At 48.1% G+C, this 13,933-nt stretch overlaps 5 protein-coding genes across 5 annotated transcripts; 2 read left to right on the top strand and 3 right to left on the bottom strand.

The window, feature by feature from the left end:
* Positions 1-388: 388 nt before the first annotated feature.
* Positions 389-1,587, top strand: EDB82DRAFT_476150 (P-loop containing nucleoside triphosphate hydrolase protein; the record flags this gene model as incomplete). Its single annotated transcript, XM_025736144.2, has 5 exons — positions 389-456; positions 760-787; positions 916-1,113; positions 1,193-1,327; positions 1,429-1,587. 5 exons carry the CDS (start codon positions 389-391, stop codon positions 1,585-1,587), a joined length of 588 nt encoding a protein of 195 aa, XP_025586780.1.
* A 1,920-nt stretch (positions 1,588-3,507) lies between these two features.
* Positions 3,508-6,009, bottom strand: EDB82DRAFT_501669 (transmembrane amino acid transporter protein-domain-containing protein). Its single transcript, XM_025736141.2, has 4 exons — positions 4,870-6,009; positions 4,639-4,801; positions 4,011-4,583; positions 3,508-3,953 (listed from the first exon to the last, which is right to left on the bottom strand). Exons 1-4 carry the CDS (start codon positions 5,767-5,769, stop codon positions 3,925-3,927), a joined length of 1,665 nt encoding a protein of 554 aa, XP_025586778.2. The 5' UTR covers positions 5,770-6,009; the 3' UTR covers positions 3,508-3,924.
* A 750-nt stretch (positions 6,010-6,759) lies between these two features.
* On the bottom strand, positions 6,760-8,771 carry EDB82DRAFT_193876 (aspartic peptidase domain-containing protein). The gene is made up of 3 exons (XM_025736140.2): positions 8,312-8,771; positions 7,174-8,260; positions 6,760-7,126 (listed from the first exon to the last, which is right to left on the bottom strand). The coding sequence occupies exons 1-3, from the start codon at positions 8,483-8,485 to the stop codon at positions 6,801-6,803; spliced, it is 1,587 nt and encodes a 528-aa protein (XP_025586777.2). The 5' UTR covers positions 8,486-8,771; the 3' UTR covers positions 6,760-6,800.
* A 2,504-nt stretch (positions 8,772-11,275) lies between these two features.
* EDB82DRAFT_501665 (uncharacterized protein) lies at positions 11,276-12,577 on the bottom strand. The gene has a single exon (XM_025736139.2). The coding sequence runs from the start codon at positions 12,451-12,453 to the stop codon at positions 11,464-11,466; it is 990 nt and encodes a 329-aa protein (XP_025586776.1). The 5' UTR covers positions 12,454-12,577; the 3' UTR covers positions 11,276-11,463.
* Positions 12,578-12,842: 265 nt separating this feature from the next.
* EDB82DRAFT_525482 (CHD5-like protein-domain-containing protein) lies at positions 12,843-13,585 on the top strand (the record flags this gene model as incomplete). The annotated part of the gene is made up of 3 exons (XM_025736138.2): positions 12,843-12,929; positions 12,981-13,167; positions 13,236-13,585. 3 exons carry the CDS (start codon positions 12,843-12,845, stop codon positions 13,583-13,585), a joined length of 624 nt encoding a protein of 207 aa, XP_025586775.1.
* Positions 13,586-13,933: the final 348 nt, after the last annotated feature.

Below are 13,933 nucleotides of genomic sequence, written 5' to 3'. Positions count from 1 at the left end.
TGGTTTCTAGTGCATATCACATCGTATTCAGAGGTACCTCTAGTCCTGTTGACCTGCCCTGGCTGCCTGTTGTCCTGTGCTTGCCCGTTGTCCTATCCAGCCAGTCCTGTCCAGTAGCTGTTCGGGTCCTGGAAAAAAAACCAAGCCCAAGCCTATTTCACCCAAAACCAAACCCCCTTCTACTCGTTGTCTCTCTCTCTCTTGCCTTGCCGCGTCCACTCTCCTCTTATCCCATCCCCATCGACCCGCAGCCGCCGCTCTCCGCGAAACTCACAACCTGCACCATCCATCTCCCAAGCTCAACTCAAGCTCAAGCTCGCATTCTACGCCAGCAAATTCGTCCATTTCTCACAACTTCTTCACCCAAAAACACCTCTAATCAATAACCATGGCTGAGATCCGCCGAAAGCTCGTCATTGTCGGCGATGGTGCTTGTGGTAAAACCTGTTTGTTGATGTGAGTTGGCCTTATTTCCACCAAAAGATACTCGCCTATCCCGTGTCGTGTTCCTGTCCATCACCGCGTCGACTTTACTCGGTGCTTCAACCAGTTCAGGGCTACACCAGAAAAGCAATGCGATAATTGTTCCTCGCTTCTTCGCTTGAGCGCTTCGCATTGTTAGACGCAATCAGCTCTATCATTATCGTGATAGCCGCAGATGCCCCTTGATTCACATTACCATCTCTGCCGTTTCTTATTATCATCATCACCATCATCTCCTCAACCAAATCATCAACTTATCGCTAATCAATTGTACAGTGTTTTCTCCAAGGGCACTTTTCCCGAGGTAAGCATTGACTTTACACCGTTGATGTCTTCCCGTCATCGCACTGCCACGCGGCGTTACGAGAGGCGCTTATCTCTGACGAGAATCAACAACAACAATAAACATCATACTAACAATTCTACCTCCAGGTCTACGTCCCCACCGTCTTCGAGAACTATGTCGCCGATGTCGAGGTTGACGGCAAGCACGTCGAGCTCGCCCTATGGGATACTGCTGGTCAGGAAGATTACGACCGTCTCCGACCTCTTTCTTACCCCGACTCCCACGTTATCCTGATCTGCTTCGCTGTTGACTCTCCCGACTCCCTCGACAACGTCCAGGAGAAGGTTCGTCCAACCCCAACTGCTGAATGGCTTGTTGCCAAATGACATCCACACAGCCTTGCTGACACGTGCTCTTTTACAGTGGATCTCTGAGGTTCTGCACTTCTGCCAGGGTCTCCCTATCATCCTTGTCGGCTGCAAGAAGGATTTGCGATACGACCAGAAGATCATCGAGGAGCTCCGAAAGACGAGCCAGAAGCCCGTTTCCCCCGAGGAGGTACGATATCTTGCCCTGGCAAAGCGCCTGTTTTGGGTTCATTGAACCTGATTGGTTGCTTGCCAAGCTTCACATATGTACATGCTAATAATCATCAACAGGGTGAGGAGATCCGCAAGAAGATCTCTGCTTACAAGTACCTTGAGTGCTCAGCCAAGACCAACGAGGGTGTCCGTGAAGTGTTCGAGCACGCTACTCGCGCTGCTCTGCTGTCACGCAGCACCCGAAGCAAGTCTCACAAGAAGTGTCTTGTCCTGTAAAGGGCGCCATCGAAGCCCTTTGAACGCAGCCGACGCACACATACCGTGGCTTGACTCTGCGTTGTAATCCTTTGTCACAGTTCAACCTCAACTTGGCCCCGGCAGTTCGGATGAAACGGGCCCGTGGCGGCCAAGAAGGCCAGGGCTGTCGGCATGCATCGGTTTTCTCGGAATCTGGAGTTTGATATCGTCTCGCTCATGTCTGGTCCATCGGCCTACACGCCGACCTTTCTCGCTGGATTGATGGTTTTCTAGTCGGTGGAAGCCCATGGTTTCTTGGACCTCCTGAATCTCGCAGGGGGGTTGCTATTATCGATAGATACCTCATCTTTTTTATTATCACCACTGGCAGGCGAGCGGGACCTTTGTTTTATGTATGTGCTTGCCGCGTATGGGGAGGTGGGCCAGATGTCTTTTTTTGTTGGGGGCTTTTGAGGAGGAGGAGGAGGAGTGACTCTCGTTCCTTGCTCTCCTGTCTAGTCTGTCAGTGCAGGCTGATGGACGAAGAATCACTCGGGAGATGTTACAGGAGGCCAGGAGAGACTCTGTGGACTGGTTACGGCGAGAGCGTTTGCGTCTGCTTATGTGTGGATATGGGACTCGGCTGGGGGAACCAAGTCGAGTCAGGCCATAAATCTTTTCGTTTTTTCTCTTGGAGCCTCGAGACCGTTACTTAGACCATGGAGATGGGACATCTATTGCGTAGGGCCTGCCTGTTTAATCTCTTGATTTTTTGAACAATCTGTCTACTTTATCCGTGGTGTGATGTTTCTATGATGAAAGTGACTTTGTTGCATTAAGCTCATTGGGATACATCATACAGGCTATCAGGTTACACAAGTGATCACTAGCTTCGAGTTGAGGCGTCTGTAGTATCCAACGTTGACCTCAAGCTTCAGGCATGCATCCACGTGCCAATGTCAGTCATGTGGCCCCCTATCCCATGCTAGACCCTCTGATCGACGCCTGAACCTATTTCGGTAGTTGTGATACGGGTGATGTAATCCCATCAATCAACGAGCATGGGGGTCAGATATTGTTCACCCAGTGTGGGAGCCAAGATATTCACAAAGAAGTTGCTTATGCAGATAGATTTAGGCGAGTATCAGTCTTGTTTCCTCATGATAAGACAATCGAATAAAAGAGCGAGTTCAATCTCTGCTACACAATACCACCCAACGCAAATAGGTTAAACCATCAACCGCCGCCCAAATAAAAAAGAGTGACGCTTTCAAAAAGCGGCCTCGCACATCGCCAACCACACTCCGTTGTATGCATCCCTAACACCAAATATCTCAACTCGTCTCGTCTTGTCTCATCATATTGTTGAATTTCTCCGTTAGAAATTTAGACGGGGCAGTGCTATAGAACGGAATGTCAGTAAAGAATGATAAGGTATGGGTGTCATAAGAAGACATACAGCACCGCAGCTACCGCAGGTCTTGCCGTCACCCTCGATGGTGGCGCTGCACTTGGGGCAAGTGTTGTGGTTGTAGTTGACAAGAGGCTCCATCTTGGCGTTGATATCAAGAGATTTATGTGATACAAAAAGTAGAATGTGTTTGAGGTTTGAGCACTAAAAAGAAGGGGAAGAAGAGAAGAGGGGAAGATTCAGATTATATATATCCATCAACTTCAACCTTCCCTCACACCAGATTTCCCTTGACACTTTCCCAAAGCGGGGTTCCCTGGCGCAAATAGCGGGTTGTTGCTTTGTATTACCCCCTCATGCGATTCGCCCGTGACACACACAGTCATGCCCACCCCATCTTGATAAAGAAGTCTAAAGGGTCTTGGGTCTTGGTGAGATGGGTATAGGTGGGGATCGTGTGAGAAACAGCTCATTGTGCTGGCAGTAAATGGAGACTTGAGATACGAGAATGGAGGGTCAGAGATAGGTTGAGAATAGTAAACTTGAAGAGTCGTATTCTTTGCTCACAGAGGGCTAGTCTCTTGTGATATCACAGCTTGACATCACTAGCACCATCAAAGTTTAAGCATGTGCTTGTTCAAACAACATAACTGTCTATAATTCAGACACCTTGTATCACGCCATGCCAACAACTCCTGACATACAAATCCAAAATGCGTACTGCCTGTGTTTTCTTCGACATGTCTTACTCAAATGTTCAACTAAATCATCATCCGCCTTTTATATGTGTTTGATACGTCTCTTAAGTGGAAGTCTTCCTCGCAGTCGCATGTGCTTTGCGTCGCCGCTTAGTATCTTTACATGTCTGGTGTTATTCCAAACAAGTGTCTATGTGTGTTGATGCTTCGTTAGGTATGTTATAATAGTATATGAATAAAGGTAAAGCAGGCAAAGCGATTATTAGCTTATGCACATTGCGTTGGTCCATCTTTGCCTGTAAGGGTTTGTTAGCATATGTCCAATCTCGTGGATGATATGAAAGAGAACTTACTGTTAACCATCTTTTGCACCGCCTGAATCACACTAATGACCATGACGACTATGCCAAATGCCACCACCGCACCAGCCATGTATGTCCGCCAACTTCGCGTCGTCAACTTGATGTAGCACAATGGAGGCAGGATGTACGCCATAGCCACAGCACTCGTTGCTCCCACGAGTTCAAACACAGCACCGAGATCACATGTCACCAAACTCAACACAAGGGCTGACGAGACGAGACTCGTGCTGAAGAGCAGGTGGCGGTTCATATTGAACGGCTCATCGGGGAAGAAGTATGTCAACATCACTTCGCGACACACAAATGCCTCGAGTGGGAGTGTGGTAAGCATGTTGAGGCCAAAGCAAAGACGCGCAATGTTGACCATGGTGTTGTCGGCAGGAAAGTTGTTGAGAACATTGCCCAGGGTCTTGTCACCGAATGTGAGGAAACCGCCTAGAGCAAGGACGAGACAGAACACCATTGATACACCAGTCGAGTAATGAGTGACACGAGAAAAGTTATCAATGGTGGGTGTCTTGAGGGATCCATAGATGAGTAGCGAATTGTGATGGCAGACAAAGGCTATAAAGTCAGTAAGCCTCTATACGAGTTCAGGGGTCTAGGCATAACAACATACCGAATGAGATAACACCGATGGCCTGGAAAAAACCACCGTTGAATAGGAGCAGAGAAGGGCTGAAGGAGCCTCGTTCTGACGCAGGAGCCACAATGCCTTGCACCAGAATAGTAAAGACAATAACCACCATACCGACAAGCGCAAACGTACTCGCTTTGGCCAACTACATGTCGTCAGTACAAGCTTTTTTTCGTGTAAAAGCGCATGTGTATCCGCCCGTTGAACTCTCACCTTTGAAATGTCCCGATAGAGCGTCAAGGGGTATCCAATACCCATCACGAACACTGCAATCGCAACCTGTCGATTCGCCAACAGTCCTACCACGGGCACCTCAGCCAAGTTTGGCCACACAGCGACCAACACATGAGGAATCGTATCGCCAACGATAACGCCATACGCGACCATCCCGCCAAACGCAAACACCCACTGCGCAACGCTAATGGCGATCAACCCGGACTGTCCGAAGCAGTGCTCAACCGTTCCCTGGAAGTGACTCGTCCCGCTGAGCTTGCTGTTGATGACAATCAAGCAAATAGTCCAGTCTACCACAACCGTCAGGCCTACCAGTAGCAAGATGCCACCGACGAGACCGGCCTGGCGCACAGCGTAGGGCTGGCCGATGATACCCGCGCCAATGATGGAATTGGCCATGTTCATAAAGGCTGACTTGAGTCCTGACTTGGGACGGTTCATCTCGTGTTCTGCTTGTTCGGAAGGATCACCCATTGAGTTGGCGAGTGTTACGCTTGGCGCTTCCATGTCTGTCAGGAGAGGCGTACGATGCGCCCGCGCCGGACTCGTCGCCTCCTCGATATCAAAGTATGCATCGTCCGAAGACCGTCTGTCGCTACCGTCGTCGTCTCTGAAGCCGCCAAAGGACTGTCCGTTGCTGACTGGCACGATCTCGGGCGTTAGGTCGAAGCGCACGCGGCCCGGTGTTCGAGGCTGGCCATTGCTATCAGTCTTGGTCGAAGCCTTCCCCAAGTCTGCGCTCGCGCTTCCACTGCCGCTACCGCTGTGATTATCTACGCCTAGGCCAAAGTAGTCGTCGTCGTAGTCGGGTCCATGGCTCAAAAGACCGCGGTCCTCGCCGTGCGGGTTCGGGGAGCCATTGTTCCTGGCGTGCGTCATTGTTGAAGGGGAGCAGCAAAGGGATATTGCGTGCACATTTTCTCCCCAGGAGAAGACCTGTTAATTCGATTCGTTCGTGCGTGTGCGTGTAATTGGGAAATTATAGGATGATAATATTAAAGGGTCGCAAAAAGGAACGATCGACTGTAGAATCAAAGGATAAAATGCTGTTTGTTGAAAGTTGTAAAGAGATGCTGTCTCCTTGTAATAGGACCTTAGCTTAAGGATGGTTGTCTGTCCTTCCCCCAGATAAGCAAGGATCAAAGGGATTAGCGTCACTTCCAGCATGATAGGCGCTAGGATTGGTGCAAATGCCCCTTGTGAAATCTGGTCCTTGGTGCTGGAATCGCCCGCTAGGTGCTTATGCAGGGGCACGGATCAATCCGACAGGACTGGACCATACTCAGAGAAGATATGAATAAAGAGATGGAATGAGGGCTTGTATTGAGTATCTTTGTTTGATATCGAAGCAGTGGGTTAATAGCTTCATTGTTGTTTTCACACAGGTACACCAATTACTCATTACAAGAACTACCGTCAACCCAAAGACCCTTACGAAACATGTTGCATAAAAATAGGGGTCCAATTTACACTCTCCTTTCCAACGGTCAGGCCTAAGAACGATCAAGGTTCTGGAAACCTTCTACCTGAGCGAGCCATAACTATGCCCAGCTGGCTTTCAATTTATAACATTTGTAAATCACAATTGGAAAATTCGGTCCATCCAACATCTCTATTGAGTCTGATGGTCTATCTCTAGTTGGAAATATGTGTGGCGTGGCTTTAACCACCTATGTTGAAACCCAACAAGTTCTCCCTCGATTCAATTGGGTGTAGCTGTAACTTTCCTTCGCACCCAATCTTCTCTTTCATATGTGAAGAGCTTTGTTTGTTCTCATGTTCCTCGCATGGTCTTCTTTCTATGCTCTATGAAGCTCTCGGTATGTAATATATATGCACATCTTTCCGCGCGTCTAAACGATTGTATATGGGGTATTAAAAAGAATGTACGGCCGCTTGCCCGACTCCGTCTAAGCCAGGAGGGCGAAAAATGGTACTATACAGAAAATGAATGTGAAACGGGCTTGTGATAGTAGCCCTGAGGGTGCCGACGAGTCTTGTGTCTCGCTCGCCTGGCTTGTTTCGGCGGTGGCAGTGCCAGACGAGACTGATTCTTTGCCTAGGCCCATATCCGGCACTGCGGTCGCAGTTGATACAGTGTTGGTGGTGATGCCGGTTTCTTCGCTGGTATCAGACGTCTGAGTTGGCTTGTTGGAGGTCTTCGTCAGGGAAGTGGTTTCTTCTTCAGAGTCGTCGGAGTCTTCAGAGCCACTGGTAATCGCATTGGTAGCAAACCCTGTTTTCATTAGCAATGGTTTAATCACGGTGATTGTTTAAGCTCACCAATTCGTCGCTCGTCTACATCGAAGACAGTGTAGACGTTCTTGATAAAGGTATCACCGAGCAGCCAAGCACCTTTGACGACTTCAAATCCGTACAAGTTGCTGGTGCACTTTCCATCCTTGTCGGGAGGGGAAACCCAGTCCTTTGGTGAAATAACATGGTCGACTCCAGAGAACTTGATGGTCATGTTGCCCTTACTGTCACAGGGGACATGATATGTGGTACCATCCTTACTCTCAGCTCCGTCGATAAGAGCATGGACCTTCTTGACATTGGCTGGCGAACCAAACATGAAAGAAGTTCCAGTGTCGATGAAGCTGCGCAAGCCTCCAACACCTGCTTGCTCGCCGTTATATCCCATGTCGTCCATCTCGATAGCCCAGTCGTTCTCTTTGCCTAGAGATGTGTAGGAAATTTCGCCGATGTACTTATCAGGGTTCGGTGAGCCAAAGCTGATCTCGCCTTCGTTGGTACCGTCAGCAGCACGGTTTAGAGCGACAGCAAACATGTTCTTGTCAACTTCTTTAGACTCGGACAAGGCGTTGAGAAAGCTTCCGCTGGATCCCTTGTTTATCGCAAGGCCAAGAATGCCGTCAAAGGCGAAATCGAGAAACTGATCCGATGTTGTATGTGTCAGTCCAAACTGGTAGGTGATATCCATGCCGGCCACGGTGAGTGTGTCAGTTGCCCAATTACCAGCAACCTTTCCTGAACCGTATGCGATGCTGAAAGATTTGTCTGTCTCCTCGAGTGTGTCTGAGTCGTCGGCGCCGAATGTGTTGTGCATCGAACAGGCTTTGCTGGTACAAGAAGTGCCCATAACCCAACTTGAGCCAGCACCAGTGTCGATAAGCATATACATGGGCTTCTTTTCTGATCCAACTCCCACTTCGATAAAGTACGAATAATCAGTGCCGTCTTGGTTAACACCCTGTGTGTGTTTCTTTGTCGATTTTGTCGCCTCCATGACATTGTACTCATTGTCGCGCTTTGCTAGCACACTGGTTTCTGGGACAGTTCCTCCTGTATACTTGGCGATTAATCGTGCTGCTTCGATGGCTGCTCTCTCTGATATCGGTTGGCTGGACTGCGGTAAAAGTCAGCATAATAGTAGCACAACGCAATTCGTATAACAAACCTTGGGAGCTCTCTGCTTAATACCCATGCGAACACCACCACCATTTCCAATGCTCTTGGACCTTCGCCCCACACTCTGTTGTCCAACGTCGACTCGCCAATCCGGGGCATAAGGAAAGAAGGCATTGGCCGATGAGGCGAAAGCCAGTTGTGCTAGTAATACTCCTGGACGCATTTTGAAGTTGTGGTGGTATCAGAATAGTGAAATTCTGTTCGCCGCTTGTTATACTCGGAAGCGGAAGTGGTTGATATAACCGTGAGTTGGCTTGCACTGAGACAAGACAGGCCAAGGTCGATTCAGTGCTGATTGGATCAGCTCGTCACAACTTGTCTCAAACGCGTCTATTCAGTGAAAACAGAAATTGACCAGGCTGAGAAACAGCAGTGAAGAAGTCGAGTCGAACAGAGCCTCGAAAGCCAGAGATGGCCGAGGGTATTAAGAATTAGATTTATGAGTCCAGCATTGGAAACAAAACGACACAGCGAAGATGCCGAGTAATAACCAGACGCAAATTGGAGCACACAGACACACAATGGAAGTGGCTTGGTTACAAGTGAGACCAGTTCCCGAGTCTCTTTGTCTCTTTGGATCAGGGCGTTGGAGTATTTCCTTGAAGGGCTGGGAATGAATTGGAATTGGAGGTCGGGATAGTAATACTCAATGTTGGAGGGAGCACGGATTGCTTTGATCAAGACAAAGAGCAAGCAACAAAGAAAGGGAAACGCAAATGAGAGTATGAAACGAAACTAAAAGAGAACAACGACGGAGGAGGGAGAGGGATTATTACGAATTAAGGCAAATGCAAGGTACAATACAGTATAAAAGAGAGGCAGCAGATGCAGAGAGAGAGAAAGAGGGTGGAGGCCGAGGTGGAGGGAGTGACAGGAAGTGGTGGGAGATATGGGGAGAGTGGAGAGTGCCCAGGGCATACTTCAGTGTGCAGTACCTGGGCCTTGTCTGTGCTGCTTGATCGTAAAAGGAGCCTCTTAATCAACAGGCCCAACCAGTAGTAGCCAAGTTCTAATCTGTCAAAATAGATATGTCAATCAAACATGGCAAAGGTAGAGTACCATTTATGTCACCTTGGCTTCTATCTCATCTCTCTCACGACACCAGACCCAGGCTCTAGACCCCAGAGCTAAGCTACAAGAGGGTTCTAATTGGACATCAAAATATCTTGGCTCGATGATCATCTGGACCTAGTTCGATGCCTACCGATCTTGGTACTTTGTTACAATCTTGGCCATCTCTTTGAACTGAATCAGTTGTTTGGTCATGCCTAAACTGACTCTTTTGAAACTTAGGAACAATAACAAAGAAACGTCTTTCGAGTCGTGTGTAACGAACTACAGTGCATATCTCTCTGCTCATCACTGGATCTTCATCTTCTCTAGTGCCAGGGGTCGTAACCTTCTGAATGGTCCGCCAAGTCTTAGCCGCTTGGATGGTCGGAGCGTTCATGTTTCCGGTGGGACCTCCAACTGTGGAGATTAGGTAGTGGAACATGCCGTGCTGTTGTACAGAAACCCTGTCAAAAGCCAAGTCAAGGATAAGAGTAAATGATATCAGCTCAAGATAGCTGGTGCTTGCTGTTGCCATGTGCTTCCAAGAGATGCAAGACGCTGCTTTCGATCACCAGATACAGAAACATCCTACCCCTGAAACGATAAGCGTTCTTGCAGATGAACGCTTGCGTTTTGGGCAGGTCAAGTTGGGTTAAATCGCCCCAAGATCTGCATATTGGCGCACATTATACTGCAAAGCAACGTGGAGCAAGCGGTAAAAAATGAACCTAAAAAACAAGCTTCAGTGGTTGATTCAAGCACGATACACGCGTTCAGTGGAAACCAGGCTGCATATTGTGGTTCATTATTGAGTCCCTTGCTTGTAATGACATTCGATACATCTAGACAGCGTTGATCTTCGATACTAAGAGAAAGAAAAGCTTGATGCCCTGGCGTCAAACATGCAGTCAGACCACCATCGCCATCCAATATCCCCTAGACTTGCATCTCACTCTCAATACTATTGGATCCAAGGGTCTTTGTTTCCTCAACTGACTCGATAAAAGTCTAGCGTTTCTTACGCGTCAAAACAAACCAGCAACCCCTGACTACTGCTGCAAGCCTCAAAACTCTCAGCTTACTCCAGTTTTGTTCTAGACGTGCATGTCAGATGCTTTTTTTTTTATGTTTCATTATACGGGCACTGTACAGTAACTTACGGAGCTGATGTCCGAGTCAATCTTCTTGACACATACAGACATCGACTGCCATCTTGAATTGAACAAGTTGCATGAATATTCCCACATGTTGCACTGCCTCTGTACCCAAGCTCAGAATACTGCTCCTTCAAGTCTCAGATTCCTTCCTTTTGCGAACTTCAATTATGCAAAATCCTATCGTGTTTCCAATAATATATGTTTTATATATAGGTCTCGTCAAAGCGTGGATATGACATGATGGACAACCGAGGACATCCTTAACATTAAAACGCCATAGCTTCCGCAACAAGACACGGCTCTTTATCTTTAAAAAATTATCCGAGTCTTTAACCCATGTTACACAAAAGTACTCGCTTTGCGATACCCTGGCAGCCGAGTCCGCTAGAGTATCTCAACCTCTTTCGTCTAAAGACCATGCTGGTTCATACTGCTGTCGGTCATAATTTCACATAGATTGTTCCTCAGACAAGATGGATCGTAGTTCACTACATGCGGCTCAAATGACTTCATAAGCTCCATTATATAGGAGCGACCTGGCCCGCTGATGAAACAACTCTGGTGGCCTGTCAATGCTTGTCCTGGCCTAATCTTAACCCCGGCAAGTTGTAGCACTATCAACTCGGGTCGCGTCGATCAGAGTAGAGCCCAATTTCAATGCATATTGCGCTTTTTCCTATAGGTTATCTTGAGCTGTGATAGGTCGCTGAACCTAGAGCCATCGCTCGACAGAAACTAAAGGCTGAAATGACGGAAGATCTTTATTTAATCTATATAACTAGATGTTATCGTCGGGGCGAACTTGGTCTAAGCATCACCATAACCACCCAGACGAGATTGTTTTATTTCCAATGCCTATTCCCATCCTCTTCAGGCGCATATATCCGAAGAGGCAACCCATGAGGTTCCGTCACAGCCTCGGTTTATTGGTTTAGAATCCATCAACGACCTCTAACCATTGCTGCGCTCTTTCAAGTGTGCGTTTCCCAGTCTCATCTTCAGCAGCACTCTCCAATAACACCCTTCGAACATTCTCAAACTCTATCATATCGGCAGGAGTGGCTCCCCAGGCAGCGATGTATCGGAGGAAATACCAGACAGACTCATTGCGCCACTTGAACGAGCTCGCAAGCTTCAGTGTTTCGCGAAAGACGAGCGATGTCTCGGAAACATGCTTACTGAGCAGGAATATCAGGAACTGCCAGCCTGATATGTCGTTGTGGTGTGAGAAGCACCACTTTTGCGTTGACCTAATAATTCGGGACAGAGCATCTTTGGGCTTTGCTGATGGTAAGATAAAGGCACTGATCAGATATCTTGCATGGCACCAAGCGTAGTAGTTTCGAGGATGTCGTTCGCCAGATACCATGATGATTCTAGAGATGTCATCTTCCACTGGAACATCTTTGCCCTGGAGGCGGTATTGTTCCATAAGCCAGCGACGATGATTCCATATTGTTGGTGATTTGGTATGCCGATGAAGACGACTGGTTAGTAGGCTGTCCAGCAGGTGTTTCTCGGAGCGCAATATGTCCTCGATACTTTCGTCCTTTGACTCATTTGTGACAAGCCTCTTTCTGGTGTTGGCAGCAGTCAAGTGCTCTGGATCCATCAACAACATAACTGCTGTTGATCTCCGAATTTGGTTCATCGACACATTGTGATCCACTGCCAGGAACTTTTTGTGAAATTTCTGAGCCACTATGAAAGCTTGAACTATGCGCAACTTTGGGATAGCGACAGCATTCTCATCGCGTAGTACTGTTGAGTTGGGATCTAACACATGGCTTTTGCCGAGTAACTCAATCTCAAGAAGTTGATCTGATGATTCTGTGAGAACATCTGAGATATCTAGAAACACTTGATGATGGTCGCCATGCTTAAGAGCTTCTTTTACACTCTTGTCAAGTGCTCGCGACATTAGGATATGGGGAAGAGGGCAATGATAGTGAACACAGAATGTACAGGGTAAGCGCAATGGAGCAGATCTGGCTCTGGCATTAGAAAACTGCTGAAAACATGGTAGATAAAATTAGTTAGTCAGGATTCCACTATCTAAGGTGGACGTCTAGGCTAATTATTTCTGTACCCAAAAGCTTAACGGTTGGTGGTGTGGAGGGGTCGTATGGAGCTCCATACAATGCATCTGTCGGGGTTATGACATGGCTTGACCACGTTTGAAGAACCACCAAAGCCAACATCACCACCACCTGACTTTCTATCTTCGCCTGCACGAGCACAAGTCGGCGCTGCACCAAAAAAGTACCGAGTGCGCATAGTCTTCCCGTCTTCGATCTCTGGCCTGCAACAATGGCCTCTCTTATGCTCAGCGTCTTCGTTGTCGAAGTTATCGTCAACCTAGTCAACACCATTGGAGCCACCGCGATCAATAACCTGGTGCGTCACTTCCCGCGCTTATATCAAACTATATTCGCTGACTTTTAAAAGCTCTGGACATTGATCAACTTCCTCCCCATCTCGACGTCAAAGGCTGCCGGCGAACAGCGCAAGCTTCAGGCCGATTACCTCAAGGTCCGACGAGACCTAAATGGCACGAGCTCCCAGGATGAATTTGCCAGGTGGGCAAAGCTGCGTCGCCAGCACGATAAGCTTCTCGATCAACTAGAGAAGACCAGTACGTTTCGCCTGTCACACAGCCGTAGTGAAGGAAACAAGGCGATAGCTAACACATGTCCTCTACAGAGAAAACCACCGAGGCTGCACGATCCAACTTTGACAGAGTCCTCACCGTCGTCCGTATCGTCGTTACTCGCGCGCCGCAATACTTCCTGCCCTTTTGGTACGCCACTGAGCCTATGTTCTGGCTGCCTCACGGCTGGTTTCCTTACTGGGCGGAATGGATCCTGTCTTTCCCTCGTGCCCCCATCGGAAGTGTCAGCATCGCCTCATGGCAGCTTGCTTGCACAGGAGTCATTGCTCTTCTCAGCGACTTGATCGTGGGCACTCTCGGACTACTCCTCAACGCGAAGCAGGCCAAGGAGGCACCTATCGCTGCTGAAAAGGTCGCCGCGGAGGAGAAGAAGAAGTCATGAGGGACATCAAGAGACGGGCCGTCCTCTTCTTTTATCCCTAGAGGGTAGAATAGATAGATAGCCACTTCGCACATAATTAAAATATGCAAAGCATTTTATGAACAAGCAATTATAAAATGAAATAAAAGACTTGACTACGATTGGGAATGTATCTCTTCGAAATTTGACGCAAAGTTCTTCATTGCCGAAGCTGAGACTTTGTAACACGACAGAGAATAACCCTTGGCAGGGTATTTGGGGCTTGATCTAGGCATCTTTTTGACTCTGGCGACCACGGAGAGATCGCGAAAGCTTCGAAAGTGCCAAAAGAAACAGTATACACGCTAAGTGTTCTGAATCAGGGTCACG

Source organism: Fusarium venenatum, assembly GCF_020744135.1.
Source record: "Fusarium venenatum strain MPI-CAGE-CH-0201 chromosome Unknown EDB82scaffold_2, whole genome shotgun sequence".
Lineage (NCBI taxonomy): Eukaryota > Fungi > Ascomycota > Sordariomycetes > Hypocreales > Nectriaceae > Fusarium > Fusarium venenatum.
The sequence above is the reverse complement of the archived record's forward strand: the minus strand, read 5'-3'. Positions and strand labels throughout refer to the sequence as shown.